Source organism: Chiloscyllium punctatum, chromosome 6 (genome assembly GCF_047496795.1).
Source record: "Chiloscyllium punctatum isolate Juve2018m chromosome 6, sChiPun1.3, whole genome shotgun sequence".
NCBI classification, from domain to species: Eukaryota; Metazoa; Chordata; class Chondrichthyes; order Orectolobiformes; family Hemiscylliidae; genus Chiloscyllium; species Chiloscyllium punctatum.
This window is the reverse complement of record NC_092744.1, coordinates 85,834,720-85,857,538: the sequence shown is the minus strand read 5'-3', so window position 1 is coordinate 85,857,538 and position 22,819 is coordinate 85,834,720. Positions and strand designations below refer to the sequence as shown.

The window sequence follows — 22,819 nt, the reverse complement described above, 5'->3', positions numbered from 1 at the left end:
CTCCAGCCCTGATCCCCTTTCAGTCATGTCTCTGTGATACCATCGTACCCACCCATTTAAATGTGTGCTGCAAGCCCATTTACCTTGCTTTGTATACTGTGTGCATTTCAGTACAACTCCCTCAGTCCTGTGTTGACAACCTCACCCCCATGATTGTCCCATAGTCTGCTGTGCCAGAATTTGGATTCTCTACTCTCTTTCCTATTACTTTCAGAGCTGCTCCTTTTTTTGAGGTATTTTGGGTGTTGGAGGTGATTTCCTCAAATTCCAGGAGCAGCAATTACTGTTTTATATGCTGTTGCATTGTTTTGGAACTTTGGAAAAAAAAGTGAAAGCAACAGCAGTTTAAAAGGGAGAAGAGCAGACAAAGGAAGGACATGGTGAGGACAGTGCAGGAGAGAGACAGAGAGACAGAGAGAGAGAGAGAACGTGTACAGTTACCACCTTTGCTGTTTGAATTCGTGTATCGTTGGACATCGGAGTGCACCTGGGAAAATTAACAAACAATGAAATTCACAACTAATCTTGGAGGAACCTGTGTGGGCGAAGTTCACAACACAGAATCAGATAAGTTAATTATTGTTTTAAGTCTGTCCAAGAGAAAGGCTGCAGTAGTGAGTATAGTGGATTCTGTCTTGATTATATGTTTTTGGAGATAAGTGCAGAGATAGGATAAATCGACAAAGTTTTTTTTCCTGGGGTCAGGATATGGGCTGGGTGCTGGCAGGTGGGACTAGATTGGGTTGGGATATCTGGTCGGCATGGGCGGGTTGGACTGAAGGGTCTGTTTCCATGCTGTACATCTCTATGACTCTACTTATTCTAGAAATTCTAGACTCTGCTGAGCCCTCCCCACATTTAACTTTTTTCCATAATTTTTCATGCCACTCATAACACCACTGCCCTTCGCTGACTATTTAGCTTAAAGCCCTATCCACTGCCCTACTTTATGCGATTCACCAGGACTGTGGTCCCAGCATGATTCAGGTAGAGACCATCCCATTGGAACAGCTCCGTCCTACACCAGCACTGGTGTCAATGTCCCACAAATTCAAATCTGTTTCTCCCACACCAATCTTTGAGCCATGCATTTGGGTCAGGTTGTTAGATGGAGGTTACTACCTCTTGGCCCTGCTTTCTAATTTAGCCTCTAGCTGCTCATATTCCCTCAGCGGAACCTCTTTCCTCTTTCTATCTATAACGTTGATACCTACATGGACCACAACAACTGGATCTTTCCCCTCCCACCTCAAGTCCTTCTACAGACCAGATGAGATATCCTGAGCCCGGGCACCAGGCAGGCAACACAGCCTTCAGCTTTCTTGATCCTGGCCACCAAGAACAGTCCCCCTTGTCTATCCTATCCCCAATTACAATGGCATTTCTCTTTTCTCCCTTCTCCTGATTGCCTCCCTGTACCACGGCGCTATGGTCAGTTTGCACGACCTCCCTAAAGCTCCGACACTTACCCACATAGGGAGTGAGAATCTTCAACCTGGTCGATAAACCCAAGGGCTACGGCTCCTTCAGCACTACCTTCTGGATCTCTGCACCTGCCTTGCTCACAGTCACACCCTCCTGTCCTGAGCATTGAGTGAACTCAAAGTGGTTAATCTAAGGGATGGGACTGCCTCCTTAAACAGTGTCCAGGTAACTCTCCTCTGCCTTGATGTATCACAGTGTTTGAAACTCAGGCTCCAGCTTATCAACTCTAAGCCAGAGTTCCTCAAGTAACCAACACTTGCTGCAGGTAGTCACTCAGAACCACAATAGGGTCCACCTGCTCCCACATTGCGCAGGGACAACATATCCCCTGGCCAGGCATCTCCAGTTTAAATTCTTTAATTTAATTTTTAGAAATTTGTACTGGTCCTTTTGCTTGTAGCCTATACATTTTCCCCCTATTTACCTTGTTTTGGACCAGGCCAGATCCCCTCAAAATGTTTTAAGAAGGTAGCCCACACTCTACATTTTCTTATATTAAAAGCAGATGTGAAGTGGAGTGATGCAGCTGCTCAAACCACTCAGCTTTAAACAAAACAGAAATTATTTAAACACTATGGTTGAAACATGAACAAAAGGAAGTAGAATTTAGAATAACTTAACTATTTGAAAACCCAACTGTTCTATCGCAACTTACCGAAGGAGCTGTTCCAATCCCCGCAACATCCCAGAAACACACCCCAAGGGGAGTCAGAAAAACTGCCGGGAAGCTAGAGGAGCAGCTACAGTGAAAAGAGGTCCCACGCTGACTCCTTGCGAAAACCAAACTAGAAAAAAACCCTGAAGTGGGAGAACTGGCCACTCCCCTTTCATTGTGCCAATGTTTTTGAAAAATAATGAAAAGGCCTCCTCTGATTGTTGACTTAGGCAGTTTTGGTCAGCCATTTTGGCACCACTGCCTTTACAACCCCACTTGAAAATAAATCAAGGACAATGAAACCTTGTTAAAGGGGCAGCATTGTCACAACTTTCATCCTTAAAGTATCCTATAATAGTCAAATTCATATTTATCACTAACCAATGATCTTCCAGTTTACCTTTAAAGTTACAGTTTGTGATGAGCCCATGATCCTGGGCTTCAATGTGTCCTGTTTTTAAAAAAATACAATCTATGAACCAAAAAAAAACAAGCAAAAAGCATCTCTTCCCATCTGCACTGAATTCCCAAGATGCCCCTAAATTCCCTGAACAATATACTCGCCTGGGCTGTGTCTCACTCCGGATTTGATCTCTGAGTGATCTCTGAGTGTATGAAGCTGAATAGAGGAAAGTTCATTGATGAAGCAGCTGAAGACAGTAGGGCCAAGGACGTTACCCTGACAAACATCTGCAGAGATGTCTTGGAGTTGTGGTGACTGACCTCCAAGAACCACAATGAGTTTCCATTGTCAGAAATCACACAACACCAGGTTATAGTCCAACAGGTTTATTTGAAATCTCAAGCTTTTAGAGCACTGCTCCTTCATCAGGGGAAGACATGTTCCAAAAGCTTGAGATTTCAGATAAACCTGTTGGACTATAACCTGGTGTTGTGCGATTTCCAATAGAATGTCCACCCCAGTCCAACACCAGCACCTCCACATCATAGACTAATAGAGTCATAGAGATGTTTCTCCAATTGGAGAAAGGTGACAATGGTGTTCCACAGAGATCAGTGCTGGGGCCACTGTTAGTTGTAATATACATAGATGATCTGGAAGAAGGCATTGGTGGTCTGATCAGTAAGTTTTCAGATGACACTAAGATTGGTGGAGTAGCAGAAAGCATAGGGGGCTGTCAAAGAATACAGATAGACTGAAGAGTTGGACGGAGAAGTGGCAGATAGTTTTCAATCCAGGCAAATGTGAGGTGATGCATTTTGGGAAGTCTAATTCTAGAGTGAACTATACTGTAAATGGAAAAGTCTTGGGAAAAGCTGATGAGCAGAGAGATCTGGGAGTTCAGGTCTATTGTACCCTGAAGGTGGCTGCACAGGTGGATAGAATGGTCAATAAGGCATATGGTATGCTTGCCTTCATCGGACAGGTATTGAGTATAAGAGCTGGTAGGTCATGTTAAAATTGTACAAGACTTTGGTTCGGCCGCATTTAGAATACCGTGTACAGTTTGAGCTCACAAGAACAACCCTTTAAAAGCCATGATGGGAATGTTAAGTCCTACCTTTTAAACTGTTGACTCAATTTAATATTCGTGATGTCCCTACACAAATGGGCTGCAGGAGTTCAAGACGACAACTCGGGATGTTCACTAAATATTGACACAACACGTTACACCCAGATATTGTGAATCAATATAAGAAAAATGGGGACGAATAAAATCTATCCTTGATAATCCAATTTATTGTCTCAAAATTATCAACAGACATTTACATATACACACATAAACCCTATAGCCATTTAAAAAGATTCATTTACCACCTGGTAACAAATTAATCCAAATATACAACGTAGGAATCTAAACTTTTACAACAGTTGAAAAGATAGCACCTTATTCTCCACCAGGATAAGATATAAGCTCAGAATATTTTAAACAAAAATAAACATATAGAAATATAATTGTTCTTCAAATGTGCTTTCATAAATGCATCTTACAAAGAATCTTGCAGATCAAAGTGACATTCAGATCCCATTTTCAGTGTCAGGTATAACATTATTGTCCGTATAGGCAGCATTGCTAACATAAACCCCCGATTCCATCAATCCCTGACATAGTCACTAACCAGAGATGGTGGAACACAGTGCTTGTGGGATTCCACCAAGAGAGAGGTCCATGAAAATCCCTGAGGTCGTGAAGCAGAACGATAGAGAATCAAACATTAATTGTCCCTGATCAGATCTCAGTATTTACTGAGCAGAAAGTAACACCAGGTATTGTTCAAGAGAAGATTAAGTCCTGGGTGAAAAAAAAACAGAAGGTTGGATTCCCATTTCCTTTTCCCCATGACACCTGCTGGAAAACGGTGGGCAGGAATTCTGACAGAGAAACTGAGGTAGAGCTGTAAACTCATCAAATTGCTCAGGAGTCCTTGTAAAATATTCAAATGCTGCAGAACAACATTCCTGCAGCAAGAATGGATGACCTCCTGACATCCCATCATCTTAGCTCAGGCACTCTCAAAGTCAGTCATTGCCCTCCCCTCCCCCACTGTAAACTGTAACCTCACTGTGCTCCATGACCAACCATACAGAAAATTACCTTCTATCCTCCTGCATTTTTTTGTTGAATCAGTTTGAATCCTTAGTGCTCATGGCAGGATGGGGATTATTCAGGCCATTATGTTACTGATTGTTGTTCAATATAATTCTCCTGATGCTGATGTCCCACAGTGTCGAGATACATCTGAAATGACGCTATCGTGCCCACCTCAACATCTCTGCTGGCAACATGTTCCAGGCTCCCACCACCCTCTGTGTAAAGAAAGTTTCACATATATCTCCCCTAAACCTTTCCACTTTGACTTTGAACTCATGACCCCAAGTAATTGAGACACCTACTTTGGGAAAAAGCATCTTGCTATCCACCCTGTTTATAACTCTCATTATTTTGTAGACCTCAGTCAGTTCCCGCCTCAAACTTCATCTTTCTAATGAAAATAATCCTAATCTACTAAACCTCTCTTCATAGCTCGTGCCCTCCATAGCAGACAACATCCTGGTGAACCTCCTCTGCACCCGCTCCAGATACTGAGAAGGTACTGAGGGATAGGATCTATTCCCATTTGGAAGAAATTGGTCTTATCAGTGACAGGCAACATGGTTTTGTGCAGGGAAGGTCATGTCTTGCCAACTTAACAGAATTCTTTGAGGAAGTGACAAAATTGATTGATGAGGGAAGGGTTGTAGATGTCAAATACATTGACTTCAGTAAGGCATTTAACAAGATTTCCCATGGCCAAGCTGATGGAGAAGTTGCATGGGGTCCAGGGTGTACTAACTAAATGGATAGAGAACTGGCTGGGCAACAGGAAACAGAGTAGTAGTAGTGGAAGGAAGTTTCTCAAAATGGAGAACTGTGACCAGTAGTGTTTCACAGGGACCCATACTGAGACCACTGTTGTTTGTGATATACATCAATGATTTGGAGGCAGGTATAGGGGATCTGATTAGCAAGTTTGCAGATGACACTAAGATTGGTGGAGTAGCAGATGGTGAAGGAGACTGTCAGAAAATACAGCAGAATATAGATAGTTTGGAGAGTTGGGCAGAGAAATGGCAGATACAGTTCAATCCGGGCAAATGAGAGGTGATGCATTTTGGAAGATCCAATTCAAGAGCGAACTATACAGTAAATGGAAAAGCCGTGGGAAAAATTAATATTTAGAGAGATCTGGGTGTTCAGGTCCATTGTACACTTAAGGAGGCAACACAGGTCAATAGAGTGGTCAAGAAGGCATTCGGCATGCTTTCGTTCATTGGATGGGGTATTGAGTATCAAAGTTGTCAGGTCCTGTTACAGATGTATAAGACTTAGGTTTAGCCACATTTGGAAAACTGCGCACAGTTCTAGTCACCACATTACCAAAAGGATGTGGATGTTTTGGAGAGGGTGCAGAGGAGGTTCACCAGGATATTACCTAGTATGGAGGGCACTAGCGATGATGTCAGGGTCACTGGTCTATAATTAACTGGTTTATTCCAGTTACCCTTCTAAACAAGGAGAAAACTAATCCAGCAGGGGGATGGGAACCAAAATTGTAGTTCGAGTATAGAAAAGGTTGAGAGTAGGGAGGTCCAAAATCAAGTTTCAGGGACGCAAGATGGCACCAGAAAGCAAGACGTTGGTTTGAAGTGTGTCTACTTCAACGCCAGGAGCATCCGGAATAAGGTGGGTGAACTTGCAGCATGGGTTGGTACCTGGGGCTTCGATGTTGTGGCCATTTCAGAGAAATGGGACAGGAATGGTTGTTGCAGGTTCCAGGATTTAGATGTTTCAGTAAGAACAGAGAAGATGGTAAAAGAGGGGGAGGTGTGGCATTGTTTGGTCAAGGACAGTATTACAGTTGCAGAAAGGATGTTTGGGGACTCGTCAACTGAGGTAGTATGGGCTGAGGTTAGAAATAGGAAAGGAGAGGTCACCCTGTTGGGAGTTTTCTATAGGCCTCCGAATAGTTCCAGAGATGTAGAGGAAAGGATAGCAAAGGTGATTCTCGATAGGAGTGAGAGAGACAGGGTAGTTGTCATGGGGGACTTCAACTTTCCAAATATTGACTGGGAACACTATAGTACGAGTACTATAGATGGGTCAGTTTTTGTCCAGTGTGTGCAGGAGACCTTCCTGACACAGTATGTAGACAGACCAACAAGGGGCGAAGCCACAGTAGATTTGGTACTGGGTAATGAGCCCGGCCAGGTGTTAGATTGGAAGTAGGTGAGCACTTTGGTAATAGCGATCACAATTCTGTTATGTTTACTTTAGTGATAGAAAGGGATAGGTGTATACCACTGGGCAAGAGTTACAGCTGGGGGAAAGGCAATTACGATGCGATTGGGCAAGATGGGAAGGAAACTGCAGGGGATAGGCACATTAGAAATGTGGAGCTTATTCAAGAAAATGCTACTGTGTGTCCTAGATAAGTATGTACCTGTCAGGAAGGGAGGAAGCTGTAGAGCGCGGGAGCCATGGTTTACAAAGGAAGTGAAATCTCTGGTCAAGAGGAACAAGAAAGCTATGTTAGGATGAGATTTGAAGACTCAGTTAGGGCACTTGAAGGTTACAAGGTAGCCAGGAAAGACTTAAAGAGAGAGCTCAGAAGAGCCAGGAGGAGACATGAGAAGTTGTTGGCTGATAGGATCAGGGTAAACCCTAAGGCTTTCTATAGGTATTTAAGGAATAAAAGAATGACGAGAGTAAGATTAGGGCCGGTCAAGGATAGTAGTGGGAAGTTGTGTATGGAGTCAAAGGAAATAGGGGAAGCACTAAATGAATATTTTTCAACAGTATTCACTCTAGAAAATGATAATGTTGTCGAGGAGATTACTGAGATACAGGCTACTAGACTAGGTGTGATTGAGGTTCACAGGAAGAGGTATTAGAAATCCTGCAGAGTGTGAAAATAGATAAGTCCCCTGGGCCAGATGGGATTTATCCTCGGATCCTCTGGCAAGCCAGGGAGGAGATTGTCGAGCTTTTGGCATTGATCTTTAAATCATTATTGTCTACAGGAATAGTGCCAGAAGACTGGAGGATAGCAAATGTGGTTCCCCTGTTCAAAAACGGGAGTAGAGACAACCCAGGTAATTATAGACCAGTGAGCCTTACTTCAGTTGTTGGTAAAGTATTGGGAAAGGTTATAAGAGATAAGATTTATAATCATCCAGAAAAGAATAATTTGATTAGGGCTAGTCAGCACGGTTTTGTGAAGGGTAGGTCGTGCCTCACAAACCTTATTGAGTTCTTTGAGAAGGTGACCAAACAGGTGGATGAGAGTAAACCGGTTGATATGGTGTATATGGATTTCAGCAAGGCGTTCAATAAGATTCCCCACTGTAGGCTATTGTACAAAATACAGAGGAATGTGAATGTGGGAGATATAGCAGTTTGGATCAGTAATTGGCTTGCTGAAAGAAGACAGAGGGTGGTGGTTGATGGGAAATGTTCATCCTGGAGTCCAGTTACCAGTGGTGTATCGCAAGGTCAGTGTTGGGTCCACTGCTGTTCGTCATTTTTATAAACGACCTGGATGAGGGCGTAGAAGGGTGGGTTAGTAAATTTGCAGACGACACTAAAGTCGGTGGAGTTGTGGATAGTGACGAAGGATGTTGTAGGTTACAGAGAGACATAGATAAGCTGCAGTGCTGGGCTGAGAGGTGGCAAATGGAGTTTAATGCGGACAAGTGTGAGGTGATTCACTTTGGTCGGAGTAACTGGAATGCAAAGTACTGGGTTAATGGTAAGATTCTTGGTAGTGTAGATGAGCAGAGAGATCTCGGTGTCAAAGTACACAGATCCTTGAAAGTTGCCACCCAGATTGCCACACCAGGGATCGAGTTCTGGAACCATGAGGTTAAGCTACTGCTGTACAAAACTCTAGTGTGGCCGCACTTGGAGTATTGTGTACAGTTCTGGTCACCGCATGATAAGAAGGATGTGGAAGCTTTGGAAAAGGTGCAGAGGAGATTTACTAGATGTTGCCTGGTATGGAGGGAAGGTCTTACAAGGAAAGGCTGAGGGACCAGAGGCTGTTTCCGTTAGACAGAAGAATGTTGAGAGGTGACTTAATAGAGACATGTAAGATAATCAGAGGGTTAGATAGGGTGGACAGGGAGAGCCTTTTTCCAAGAATGGCGACGGCGAGCACAAGGGGGAATAGCTTTAAATTGAGGGGAGATAGATATTGGACAGATGTTTCTTTACTCAGAGAGTAGTAAGGGTATGGAACGCTTTACCTGCAATGGTAGTAGATTCACCAACTTTAAGTACATTTAAGTCGTCATTGGACAAGCATATGGACATACATAGAACAGTGTAGGTTAGATGAGCTTCAGATTGGTATGACAGGTCAGCGCAACATCGAGGGCCGAAGGGCCTGTACTGCACTTTAATGTTCCATGAGCAATTCTCCAATCTCTGGGACATCACCTGTGTTCAAGAATGCTGTAAAGATATTTGTTAAAGCCTCAGCTATTTCTTCTCTTGCTTCCCTCAGTAAACTCAGGTAGATGCCATCTAGATCTGGGGATTTATCCACCTTAATGCCTTTTAGAATACCAAACACCTCCTCCCCCTTTATGCTGACTTTTGACCTAGAGTAATCAAACATCTATCTCTAATCTCAACATCAGTCATGTCCCTCTCCTTGGTGAATACCGATGCAAAGTACTCGTTAAGAACCTCACCCATTTTCTCTGACTCCACACATAACTTTCCTCCTTTGTCCTTGAGTGGACCAACCCTTTCACTAGCTACCCTCTTGTTCCTTATATGTGAATAAAAGGCTTTGGTACTTGCCTTAATCCTGATTACTAAAGATATCTCATGACCTCTTTTAGCCCTCTTAACTCCGAATTTCAGATTGGTCCAACATTCCCATTATTCTTCTAAAGCTTCATTTGTCTTCAGTCGCCTAGATTTTAAGAATGCTTCCTTTTTCCTCTTAGCTAATCTCACAATTTCACCTGTCATCCATGTCATACAATTGTCAGCGCATTGCTCTCTAGGTCAGTGAGACAGTCTCCCACTTTGCACAAATCCACAGATGTTAGTAAGAAGGAGTTTATAGTCTGGATAGAGCTAGCACTATAGTTCTGGATGTTAACACCGGCTGGGGCAATGTCTGGTCGTCCGTCTGATTTCATTCCTTTTTCTAGGCTTTGTAGTGGTTTAATATGATGGAGTAAGTAGCTCACTAGGCCATATCAGAGAAATGGCTATGGAGTCACACCTAGGCCAGACTAAGTAAGGTTGGCAGATTTCTCTCCCTGAAGACATTCTTAGACCAAATGGATTTTTACAGCAATCGTCAAATCCAAGTTAATTAACTGAACTTAAGTTCCATGGTGGGAGTTGACCCTGTGTCCACATGCTATTCACCCGTACCTTTAAGTTATTAGCCCAGTGACATAACCTCAGGGCCAGAGTATCTTGGTAATGTTAACTGCACAATTTCCCAGGATGTTGCATTTAGCTTTACAAAAAATAAAAGCAGACAGAGAATGTGGGAGGAGCTCAGCATATTTCTCAGCATCCGTGGAGGAAGAGAAACAGCGTTGGGTCCAGAACTCCTTTGCTCAGTTTCTCCCGTGCTCTTGGTGTTTGTTTCACATTTCCTGCATCTGCAGTCTTTTACTTTTTATTAAAATGGGAGATGGTTTCCAGGATTATTTGGGGGAAGGAGGGAGCAGGTGATGGGGTAAGATGGGAGAAAGTTAGAGAGGAAAACTCGAGGCAGGATCCCACTTGTCCCCTTCCATTCTATGCCTGAAAGACAGTGGAAAGATCCAGATGAAGATAGAGTAAGATGAGGTTGAGAGCCACCCATCATGATTGGTTTGTTACAGGTAGTTATTTAGTAGGAAAAATTCAAAGCAATATGTAAACTGACACTCACAGCACACACTATTTTGGGAGAGTTTCATATGTGCTTGGACAGTATGTACTGAAGAAGTATTCTACTAAAGAGTGACTTCCTCTGATTTGAATTTTTTGGCGAGAGGATGCAAAACTCCAAACATGAACCCCCTTCGTCTTTGAGAATTCCTTTTCAATATCATCATTGTTTTTGTTCCATCGATTTGTTTCAAAATACTTTTTCCAGTGACTGAATGGAATTGGGTAAAACCAGTTGTCAGACAAGAACATAATCCCTTTGCATCCTTTGTTGAAGAGGCTTGCAAGATTGTCAGTTCCACACCATTTCTTTACCATCCGGGTCATCAGTCTAGGACCCTGATGACCCCAAGCTGCTCCATTGAATTTCTCAACAAAATCCCTCAAGCAACTCTCGACATAAGAATGAGAGCGGTTAAATCCCAAAGCTGCATTATTTGCGAAACGTACTGATTCTGCACCGATAAAGTTTTGGAATTCCAAGGGTTTGAGTGAAATGATATCCGTGTCCAGATAGATGCCTCCATACTTCCACAGTAAGGCTAGCCGACAGCCATCGGCGAGCACATGGAACCAGTACCTTTCCTTGTTGGGATCTACCTGTAAAATAATAGAAGAGGTTCATCAATTACGAGTTTTGATGTTTTAAATCACCCCTCCCTCCAAATATTGTCCGCTCTGTCCGCACAATGCTCATTGGTTGTGCACCAATTCCTGAGAGCACTTTGTAACAGGCTGCAAGGTGGGCCTTGAGGAGATGGGAACCTGGGCTGGTTCAGTCTTAAACCTGCACACTCTTTCAATGGAGAAAAGCTGCAGCCTCTTTCCCCATTGCTCCCAGCACAGTCTCCAACTTCAACCACAAGTGCCAGTGTCCTGGGGACCACACCACAGCCAAACGTCTAATAAAACTTTAGTTCAAACAGATACAAAACTACCCACTCAGGCTCGAGATTGAGTGGGAATCCAGTGTGGATTTCTGACCACATTCCTGCCATATCATGCAGCTCATGCTGAAATAACGCTGTGTAATTGACAAATATGAATCTGTTTGAAATCTAAATGTGAGATGACACAAGATGGAGTCACTGGATGAATGTGTATCACATGCTTACTTGTTCATCCGGCTCTTACACATTGAATCCTTCAGCAATGTACATTAAAGAGACAGGAGAGAGTGGGCATGCTCAAACGTAATCATGTGATTACAGTTGCAGTTTGCACACTTGTTAGAATTCCCACAGGGATTGAGAACTTCCCAAAAATGATCCAGTTTCCAGTTAATAACTGAAAAACTGACACGTCCCCCTCATAATGGTACATATTTCAATCATGAGTGTAGTGCTGGAAAAGCACAGCAGGGCAGGCAGCATCTGAGGAGCAGGAGAATCAAGGCTTCGGGCAGAAGCCCTTCATCAGGAATGAGGCTTGTGAGCCGAAGTGGCTGATAGATAAATGGAAGTGGGGTGGAGCTGGGGGGATAGGAGCTGGGAATGCGATATGTAGATGAAGGTGGGGGAGAAGGTGATAGGTCGGAGAGGAGGGTGGAGCAGATAGATGGGAAAGACATTGGACAGGTCAAGAGGGCGATGCTGAGTTGGAGGCTTGGGACTGGGATAAGGTGGGGGGGGCGGGAAATGAGGAAACCGGTGAAATCCATATTAATCTCATGTGGTTGCAGGGTCCCAAGACCGAACATGAGGCGTTCTTAATCCAGGCGTCAGGTGGTTAGGGTTTGGCAATGGAGGAGGCCCAGGACCTGGAGGAGGATGATATAATCCACGAGGGAGGGGAAATTGTGGTCTTTGAAGAAGGAGGCCATCTGGGATTTTCTATAAAGGAATTGTTGTCATCCTGGGAACAGGTGTGGCTGAGGCAGAGGAATTGGGAATAAGAGATGGTGTTTTTACAGGAGGCAGGGTGGAAAGAGGTGTAATCCAGTCAGCTGTGTGAGTCTAGTGAGCTGTTTGTAGTAGATGTCCATGATTAGTCAGTCACCTGAGATGGAGATGGAGGGGTCCAGGAAGGGGAGGGAGGTGTCTGAGACGGTCCAGGTGAACTTGAGTTCAGGGTGAAACCTGTTAGTGAAGTTGATGAACTGTTTAACCTCCTTGCGGGAGCATGAGGTAGCACCAATATAGACATCGATGTAGCGGAGGAAAAGGTGGGAGGTGGTCGCATCATTGCATCATCCTCCACCACTTCCATCACCTACAAACACACCCCACCACCAGGGATATATTTCCCTCCCCACCCCTATCAGCATTTCGGAGATACCATTCCCTTCATAACTCCCTTGTCAGATCCACGCCCCCCCCCCCCCCCCCACCAGCCCTCACCCCACTCCCAGCACCTTTCCTTGCCACCACAGGAAGTGCAAAGCCTGCGCCCACACCTCCCCCTCACCTCTGTCCAAGACCCCAAAGGGTCCTTCCACATCCAACAGAAATTTACCTGTAATGTCATCTACTCTCTTCAATGCACCTAATGTGGTCTCCAACTTGTGGATTGTTTCAGAGAACATCTCTGGGACACCAGAACCAAGCAAGCCCACCATCTCATGGCTGAATACTTCAAATCCCCTCCCACTCAGTCAAGGACATGCAGATTCTGGGTCTCCTCCATCGCCAAACCCTAACCACCTGACGCCTGGAGGAAGAATGCCTCATCTTCTACCTTGGGACCCTGCAAACCACATGGGACTGATGTGGATTTCACCAGTTTCTTCATTTCCCTCTCCGCACCTTATCCCAGTCCTAAGCCTCCAACTTGGCACCGTCCTCCTGACCTGTCCATTGTCTTTCCCATCCAACCACTCCACCCTCCTCTCTGACCTATCACCTTCTCCTCCACATTCATTGACCTATCGCATTCCCAGCCAACTTCCCCCAGCATCACCCCACTCCATTCTATCTCTCAACCTCGACAGACCGGCCCACAAGCCTCATTCCTGATAAAGGGCTTATGCCCGTAACGTCAATTCTCCTGCTCCTCGGATGCTGCCGGACCTGTTGTGCTTTTCCACATTCTCTACTCTAATCTCCAGCACCCGCGGTCCTTACTTTCTCCTCCATCTCAATCATGTCCCCCTTCAATCTCCTTGCTCCAGCAAAACAACAGCAGTCTGTCCAATCTCTCTTCATCACTGAAACTCTCCAGACCAGGCAACATCCTGGTCAATCTCCTTTGCACTCTATCCAGTGCAATCACATCAATGTCCTTTCCTGCTCCTATTTCTGATTTTCTGACATCATTTCAAGCTTTCTTGAGAAAACAGACTTCATATTTGGGTCTTTATACTCATGTCTGTCTAAGTGTAAATATCTTGTACCTACTTCCCAGTGAAAAACATTCAGTTTTCCTTTGATCTCTGACAAACAATCCCCCACTGCTCACTGTCAGACTGACTTCAGATTAATCTGTTCGTTTTGCCCGAGGTTTAAATTCACAGCCCCAGAACACAAGGCTCATATGTCTACATCAACCCTCACCCCGGACAGTGAACTTGAAGGGGAACAGCATGACTCTGAATTCAGCCCTGAAAACTCTACAAATACAGTTCTAGTGAAGAGAAAACTGCCGATCTCCACTTTAGAAACTAGACAGATTGTTAGATTATTGACTAGAAACAATGACTGAATCTTAACACTCAAATATTCATCCCAACACTCAAGTATTTAAGGAGCTGGGATTTTCCAATTTGTATCGTTTGAATGTCAGGGTGACTGCTCATTTCAAACACTAAAAGATTACTCTTTTCACCAGGAATGTCACCAGGAAAGTCCATGTCTTCATCAAAATCCAGTTCTGGAAAAGGTTTACAAATAATAGAAGACAGTGGAGGATTTTTGGAGAAACACTGGCCTGCAGCCGATAGAATAATTAAAACTGCACAACTCTAAAACTCAATGATTCTTCTCCAGGGTTTATTGGGAACCAATGCTACTTTACAAATAATAAAAATCAAACTGCAACAGTTGTTAACATGTTAACATTGGCATGCTGTCATTAACTTGAATGTGAGCAGCAGGGTAATAATTCCAATGAATCAAGTGAGATTGGCTTGAACTAGAATGTGTGCTAAATGTGAAATTCTAAATGATGACTGATCTGGATTGACTGATAAGCTGGGACAGTGAAAGGAGCTGAGAAAATACTAGAGGCTGACAGTAATTTCTTCCTCCACACCTTGAAAATGCTGCCGGTGTTTGAACAGCTGCCTGTTGACAGTGACTGCGCTGGTTTGTCTGATTTTAACTTGATTACGTTGGCCGGGAGCCAATGAACTGCAGTTGGTTTGAAATTGCTCTTGGCTGTATTTCCAAATCTCTCATCTCTTCTGGCAGGAAATTGGCCAGCGTTGTCCTACATTTACAGAACCTGGGGGAATCTGGAATTAATGGTGTGTTCCCAGAATCACCAGCAATGGAGGAAGCAATAACTTTCTTCGCTCAGGATAGGAGCTAGCATCTACTCTCCAATACCTCGCACTCACTCTTTCTCTGCTCGTGTGACCACCTCCAGACAGGACTTAGACATTCTCACCATTGGCTGCACTCACTCAGTTTCACCCACCCTAACCCCCTGACACCACTAATCCTGTATATCCTCTTTGCTACCCACCCACTCACTCAATCAGGGCACCTCCCCACCTGCACCAATAGTAATAGCTGTGCCACCCACTTTCATCTTCCATGGTACCTGCCTGTGTCTCATTAAGGAAAATGGTCCACAGTAGGGCAGAAAGGGTCCAGTTGGACGGTGGGTTGTCCAACATTTAGCTCCTCACTCCACTATGTGGATAGATCCCAGTCTCTGACTGTCCCGAGTACTGACTGACCATATCCAAGACCCTGGACTGATATTAGAGGCTGTCCCTGACTTAATGTGTGAAGACCCCTGAGCAAAGGCCATTCCCCCTTCACTGAAAGACTGCTGACAAGCTTTCTAGCTCTGTGCCTCTGTGTCTGTGTGGAATTTGTACATTCTCCCCATGTCTGCATGGGTTTCCTCCAGGTGCTCCGGTTTCCTCCCACAGTCCAAAGACGTGCAGGTTAGGTGAATTAGCTATGCTAAATTGCCCATAATGTTCAGGGATATGTAGGTGAGGTGCATTAGTCAGGGGAAATGTAGAGTATGAGGGAAGGGCAATGGCTCTCGGTGGGATGTTCTTCAGAGTGTCAGTGTGGACTTGTTGTACCAAATGGCCTGTTTCCACACTGAAGGGATTCTATGATTCTGTGAAAAAGGCAAGGCAGGGATACTGTGAGCATTCAGGTTGGCTCAGAGTGAGGGAGCTCTGTGAGAGTGAGGGACGATGCCAGAGATACAGCTGAGTATCTTCTGTATTCAGGAGCTGAGTGTGTGTCCCTGAGCACATAGTGTCCTTGATGCAGCATTACAATGAGAGTTAGCGGGGCTGCCCAAGGGATAACACTGAAGTGCAGAAACATCCTGTAAGTGGATTGGAAATGTACCACAAGGGGTCATAAAGGCTGGAGCATCTTGAAAGCTAATATCGGTAGACATGGTGTGTGTGTGTGTGTGTGTGTGTGTCTGTATCTGTGTCTGTGTGTGTGGGTTTGTGTGTGTAGTCGATACCCATGGATCGTGCCCTGAGACTTTGGAACCTAGGCTCCAACCTGGAGGTCACAAGCTCACTTTATCTCTCAATGACTGCACAAAACATGGAGTGAGGTGCCACCAGCATTGAATTTGGCCTCACTGGACTTCTCACACGATTGCCTGAAATCTTTCCTTTGCCCACAGCATTCAAACCACGAAACAAATCTGTTCCGAACTTGATTGCAAAACATATCAAAAAACAAAGCAAAATAGTGCAGATGCTGGAGATTTGAAGTAGAAATAAAAGTTGATGGAAAAACTCAGCAAGTCTGGCAGCAAATGTAGAGAAAGAAACCGAGCTCATATTTGAGTCTGGAATTGGGTTTTCTTCTGATGAAGTTAAATTGGACTCAAAGTAATCCCATTTTTCTCTCTACACAGATGCTACTTCCTGTTTATATTTTAATTTAAAGCCCACAGGACATCCAATTCAGCATTATCCATCATCGTCCACATAGAAACAGGGACTGAGCTTGTCAGTGTAAAGTTTACTATTGATTTTTCAGATTGATGGACATTAGTAGCTTTTACCATTAACAAAATCAAGCAGCCAGTTCTATAAAACTCCTTACCTTCTCATACCATCCAGCTAAGGGTGTGTTGTTGAACAATTCTTTAGGATTCAAGGGCAAGATGATTACGTTCTTGAATGAAGAAAGCAGACGGATGCCTTTGTACTCAGGTTCTTGATACCCAGATATGTTCCCATTGAATGCTTTCATGAAGTAATAAACTGGTTTGTTTGGGTTTAGTCTAGCTGCTGATTCGATGCCACACATGGCCAGTGAGGAAGGGTTCAGTTGACTGGACGTCTGTAGAAACATGATTCCCAGGTCTGTGGATGGGTGTGGGTATTTCACACTCACTGTGGAGCTTGATGTTGGTAATTTAATTCGGTCAGTGCCAACTGGATTGCCCATGTAGCTTGCCAGTGTATTTGGCAACTCACTTAATTTTAAAATCTTCTTATTCAAAGAGGGAATTAAAAGCAAATAGGCAGCAAGAGCAAATACCAGCATGAGGAAAAATACTGCAAATCTTGCAATACCCTTCATCACTGAAGATAGTTCTGTAATGATCACTGTGAGAAGAAAGAATTGTCAATTATAAACAGTTCAGTTCATACACTCATACTTGGGAACACTTACAAGCTCAAAAGCAAAGCATTTCAGTAAGTAGCAAATGGAACATAAGAGCACAGGTAATACAGCCAGAAGGAGACATCTGACCAACCCAGCCTGCTCCATCTTGTAATACAATTATGGCTGATCTTGGGTTTCAATTCCAGTTTCCTTCCCAGTCCACATTCCCCCCTAATTCCCTGAAAGATGATAAGTCTGACTATTTCAGCATTAGAAATTTCAATCATGGAGCACCCTCTGGGATATAAAAACAAAAATGTTCATGATCCATTGAGTGAAGTCCTTATCCTGAGGCTGTTCACCAAAGGCCTTGATTTCCCAAATAGTGGAAATGATTTCTCAGAGTCCATCCCCTTGAATCCTTCAGAATCTTATGTTTCAATGAAATTGCTTTTTATTCTTCTGAACACAGTGAATATAACTCGGATACAGAGAGCTCTGGAGAAACTCAGCAGGTCTGGCATCATTGAGGCAACATGATGGCTCAGTGGTTACCACTGCTGCCTCACGGCACCAGGGACCCGGGTCCGTGTCCCAACTCGGGTGGCTGTCTGTGTTGAGTTTGCACATTCTCCCCGTGTCTGTGTGGGTTTCCTCGGGGTGATCTGGTTCCTTCCCACAATCCAAAGATGTGCAGGTTGGGTGAATTAGCCATGCTAAATTGCCCATAGTGATAGGTGTGTTAGTCAGAGGTAAAAGTAGGGGAATGAGTCTGGTGTGTGTCGGTGTGGGCTAGTTGGGCCAAAGGGCCTGTCTCCATACTGTAAGGAATCTAATCTAAAATTGAAGGAGAAAGAAATGGAAGTTTGTGTTTTGTAGAAGAAAACTCTGGAGAAGAGTCATACTGGACTCAAAACATTAACTATTTTCCTCTCCACAGATGTTGCCAGACGTGCTGAGTTTTTCCAGTACTCTCTTTGTGTACATTCCACATGTCCAACATCCAGAGTACTTTGCCTTAACTCAGACAGCTGAGCAAATCTTTGCTATACCAACAACAATGCAGTTATGTCCTTCCCTAATAGGGGAGACCAAAGATGGACAAAGTATCCCTGATGTAGTCTCATAAATGTCCTACACAATTTTGGGAAAACTTCCTTACTTTTATATTCCTTTCCACTTGCAATAAACGGCTTAATTTCATTTATCTTCAATGGCTGACTAGCATGCCATCTTTTTGTGACTCATCTACCAAGACAATTAGATCCTTCTGCACTTCAGAGTTTTTGCAAACTCAGTCCATCAAAATAGTATACTGCTTTTGTATTTCTTATGAGAGGGATTATGTTCTCACTTTCCCATATTCTGTTCCCTTTGCTCCATCCACTGTGAACTAACTGATCTTCTATCTGTGCCATTATGATGCACTGTGTGCTCTTCATATTTACTGAAATCATTGAGATAAATGCCTTCCTGGAAATCTAGATACATCACATTCATCTTTATACATGCTGTTTGTTAATTCCTTTAAGGACTCTGTAAACATAATTTCCCTTTCACAAAATCATGTTGACTAGGTTTCCTGTTATAACCTTGCTAATTGTGGAATCCATTTTCACTATAATATGTAAAAGGAACTGACATGTAGTTTCCTGAGATAAATGGGAGGGTGGGGGTGGGGTAACTGGGAAGGCAACAGGTAGATGCAGTTGGGGTGTCATGGTGATAGGTCAGAGTGGTGACTGGGTCTGATAGGTAGGGAGGAAGATGGATAGGTAGGACAGTTGAAGATGGCGGGGTCGAGTTGGAGGGTTGGATCTGGGATGAGGTGTGGGGAGGGGAAATAATGAAAATTGTGAGGTTGACATTGATTCCGCCTTGTTGGAGGGTCCCAAGGCAAGAGACGATGCGATCTTCCTTCAGTCGTGAGGTGGCTTGGATTTGGCGCTGGAGGTGGCCCAGGACTTACATGTCCTTGGCAGAGTGGGAGGGGGAGTTGAACTGTTCGGCCTTTGGAAGGTGGGGTTGTTGGGTGCGTATGTCCCAGAGATATTCTCTGAAATGTTCTGTGAGTTGGCGTCCTGTCTCCCCATTGTAGAGGAGACCACATTGCGAGCAATGGACACAGTAGATGAGTTGTTTGGATGTGCAGGAAAATCTCTGCTGGATGTGGAAGGATCCATTGGGGCTTTGGATGAAGGTAAGGGGGGAGTGTGGGTGCAGGCTTTGCATCTCTTGCAGAAGTGAGGGAAGATGCCGGGTGTGGAGGGTAGGTTGGTGGGAGGCTTGGACTTAACGGCACAGTGGCTCAGTGGTTAGCATTGCTGCCTCACAGCATCAGGGACCCCTTCAGTGATCACTCAATAGTACGGGAATGCTTTTCCCAGAATACTTGCCTTTTTGATAAATGTCTTTATTTCTTTGAGCATGTTATAGTCTGCAATACAGATTTAGATCCTATAATATCCTATGATTCCTAAATTACAACTTCTTAAAAATTGATAAACTTAAAAAAATGTTTTTTCTATTAAAGTATATAATACTATTCTGTAAATATATTCTATCCTAAGATAATTTAGCTGGTTTGAAAACTCCCAGGAGGCAGAATATTTCATTTGAACTCCGTCTGGAGTGGGTAAAATTGACAATGTTCGTTTAATGATTCAAAATTTCTCTAAATTGAGTGTTAGATATACCTCACCTGGAGGTCAGTGGATAGTTAAGAGAATAGAATCATGAATAATAAGTCAAAAACTATATATTTAAAGGCAATTCAAACAAACCAACAGTTTGAGTCCCATGGCAGGGGATTCAAGTTGGGTCACATTCATTAATGACATTGCTTTGCGAGGTCCTGCTCCAAACCTATTGTGTGCTGTGAGCGATAATTGAGAAGTTCAGACTATGCTGAGACATATTGCCGTCACACCTCTCGCAAACTCCTCAATCATCTTGTGCACCAACTCTACATCAGGCGCCATAATCTTCAAATCAAGGTAGAGTCCACACTCTCACCTTGCATTCAAGAACTAACATTACAGTTATGAGACACTGCCAAGCAGAAAGGTGACAGAACTACACCATATACATGCACTCCAAAAATAAGAAACTGGAGAAACTTGGCATCACCACTCACAGGAGCCAAACCTCCCCTGGCACCACAACTGAAAACGTTAACACACGGGGAAATTGATCATCAACTTATCAGATCACACACCTCAACTGGAAGAGATTGAAGTTTTCAGCCATGGGCTCAATTTCTGCCCCACCACCGAATGGACCCCATTGGTCGTGCAGCAGACATGGAGGAGTTTATCAAACAAATGAGACTCCGGGAATTCTTCCAAGATGTCAGCAGTGATTCTAACGAGACAATTAACAAACCAGAACAGTCATCAGAGAGATCTGTAGTGGAGCGACCAAAGAAGGAGTCGATTTGGAGCCCTCTGGAGGGCCGCTGCCCTGGGCTTGACGTGTATGCTCAAACCGTCAGGAAATGTGTCAAGGCCAGATTCATCAGCGACACTCACAAGGTAGAGCAAAATATCACCTGATCACAATGCAATGCTGTCCATGCTCTCAAACCCAATCGCAATATTGTCATCACATCTGCAGATAAAGGAGGAGCCATCATCATTTAGAATAGAACGGACTACTGCAAGGAAGTGTACCAACAACTGAACAGCCAGGAACACTACAGGCAACTACTGGCTGATCCGACCGAAGGACACACCCATGAACTAAACAGACTGATCAAGACTTTTGATCCAATTCTTCACTCTTCCCTTTGCATTCTCATCCCACATGCTTCTTAGGTATAGGACTTCCACTGCCTTACCGAAGATACACAAATCCAACACACCAGGACAGCCCCATCATGTCAGGCAATGCAATCCTGTGTAAGCAACTCTCAGGCTGTATCGAGGGCATCTTGAAACCCATTGTACAGCAGAGCCCAACTTCTGTCATGACACTCCATTAGAAATGACATCATCATAGGAAATGACATCACCAACCCAAAGAAACCCACACATATAACTAGAAAGCAGGATTCATCAGCAGTGCTTTGTCCGGTGGCTCACTGAAGATGATACCTAGCATGGTGATGAAACATCTGAAAATGAACCCTCCAGTTCAGCGACCAAACCTATATCCACATCCATCAACATAATCCTTTAGGGAAGGAAAATGCTATCCTACCCTGGTCTGGCCGAAATGTGACTCCAGACCCACATCAATGTGGTTGAATCTTAACTGTTCTCTGGGCAACTAGAGATGGGGAATACATGCCAGCCTAGACAGTGACACCCTCAACATGTAAATTCATTTAATACTGACCCATGGCAGTGTGGTTGAATCTTAACTTCTCTCCAAAACAACCAGGAGAGCCAATCAATTCAAGGATAATGAGATATGAGCATCAGAAGTTGGCCTTGACAATGATGCTCACAATCCATACAAAAAACATTTGCCACCAAGCATTCCAGCAATACCCACATTCCAAAATTAAATTGAAAGATACAGAACCACATCATTGGCTGTCAGGCGATTCTAAACATCATGAAAACACCCACATTCCGGGTTAAAGAGAAACCTTTCTGACACTCTCTGCCTTTGTGGATTCAGTTGTGAGGGTGGAAAAAGCCTGGAGCAGACCTCTCAGTTTAACCATCCCCTGCAGTTTCTCAGTCAGTGCCACTTCCAGTTCTGTCTGACTCAGTGACTTAGCTGCCCACTGAAACTTCAACACAGTGATAAATTGTTTCGTTTTAAACTGAATAAGCTCACAAATGTCATTCTTTGTCATATCACATATATCTAGCACATTATTTCAACAGTCATTATTCGAATTCTTTTATGATTTGTTATGATCTGTTCAACAGCCTCAGAAATTATATTTTGTTGAACTGAAAGAGTATACTTGACAAACAGGATTAACACGTTACACCTGTCTGAACATGTTGATCTTTTCACATTTCAAATACTGCTCTTCATTCAGAGTGAAATTCAGAATATCCGGAGATCGAACTGTGAAAGATAAACTGCTCTCTGCTCATCTCCATTGCAGGTAATCAGTTTATGGGGTCACTCTGCTGGGATTGCCAGCAATCCAGTGGGATTCTCAATTGCCGTGACTGTAACTGTCTGCCAATTCTTTCAGTTCCCACTCCCTACACTCACACTGCCCTCTCCCCTCACCTGCCCCTCACAACAGATTCCCCCAACCCAGGATCAGTTCCCTAACCTCATGTCGGAGTTCCTGCCATCCCCTAGACCAATCCCCCTCATCCCCACAGCAGATCCTCCCCACCCTTCAGCAGTTCCTGTGAGTCTGCAGTCCCAGCATCTCATCCAAATGCACGAAACACATCACAGTTCCCCTTGTGATCTCGTCCTCTCCGGAGCAAATTGCTTAAATCAAACTCCAGGAAAGCTGAACTGTGTGGAAAAAAGTGAACTTTGACAAAACAAAATCTTTGTGAAACCATTGAGACACTGCTGATAAACGGGAGAAATCGTAGCAGAAATTCACAGAGATGGTTTTTTGTTCTGGGAAAATGAGC

The 22,819-nt window shown here is 43.9% G+C and overlaps 1 protein-coding gene across 4 annotated transcripts in view; it reads right to left on the bottom strand.

The window, feature by feature from the left end:
- Positions 1-3,822: 3,822 nt before the first annotated feature.
- LOC140479180 (lactosylceramide 4-alpha-galactosyltransferase-like) overlaps positions 3,823-22,819 on the bottom strand; it is a 35,289-nt gene continuing 16,292 nt past the window's right edge. For 2 of the 4 annotated variants that reach the window (XM_072573191.1, XM_072573190.1), the window contains exons 2-4: positions 20,473-20,864; positions 16,746-17,254; positions 3,823-11,148 (exon numbers count right to left, since the gene is read on the bottom strand). In XM_072573191.1, the coding sequence (XP_072429292.1) occupies positions 10,558-11,148; positions 16,746-17,228 (1,074 nt within the window). In that variant the 5' untranslated portion in view covers positions 17,229-17,254; positions 20,473-20,864 and the 3' untranslated portion in view covers positions 3,823-10,557. The remainder of the gene's footprint in view (positions 11,149-16,745; positions 17,255-20,472; positions 20,865-22,819) is intronic. The other 2 variants (XM_072573193.1, XM_072573192.1) reach the window with 1 other exon arrangement.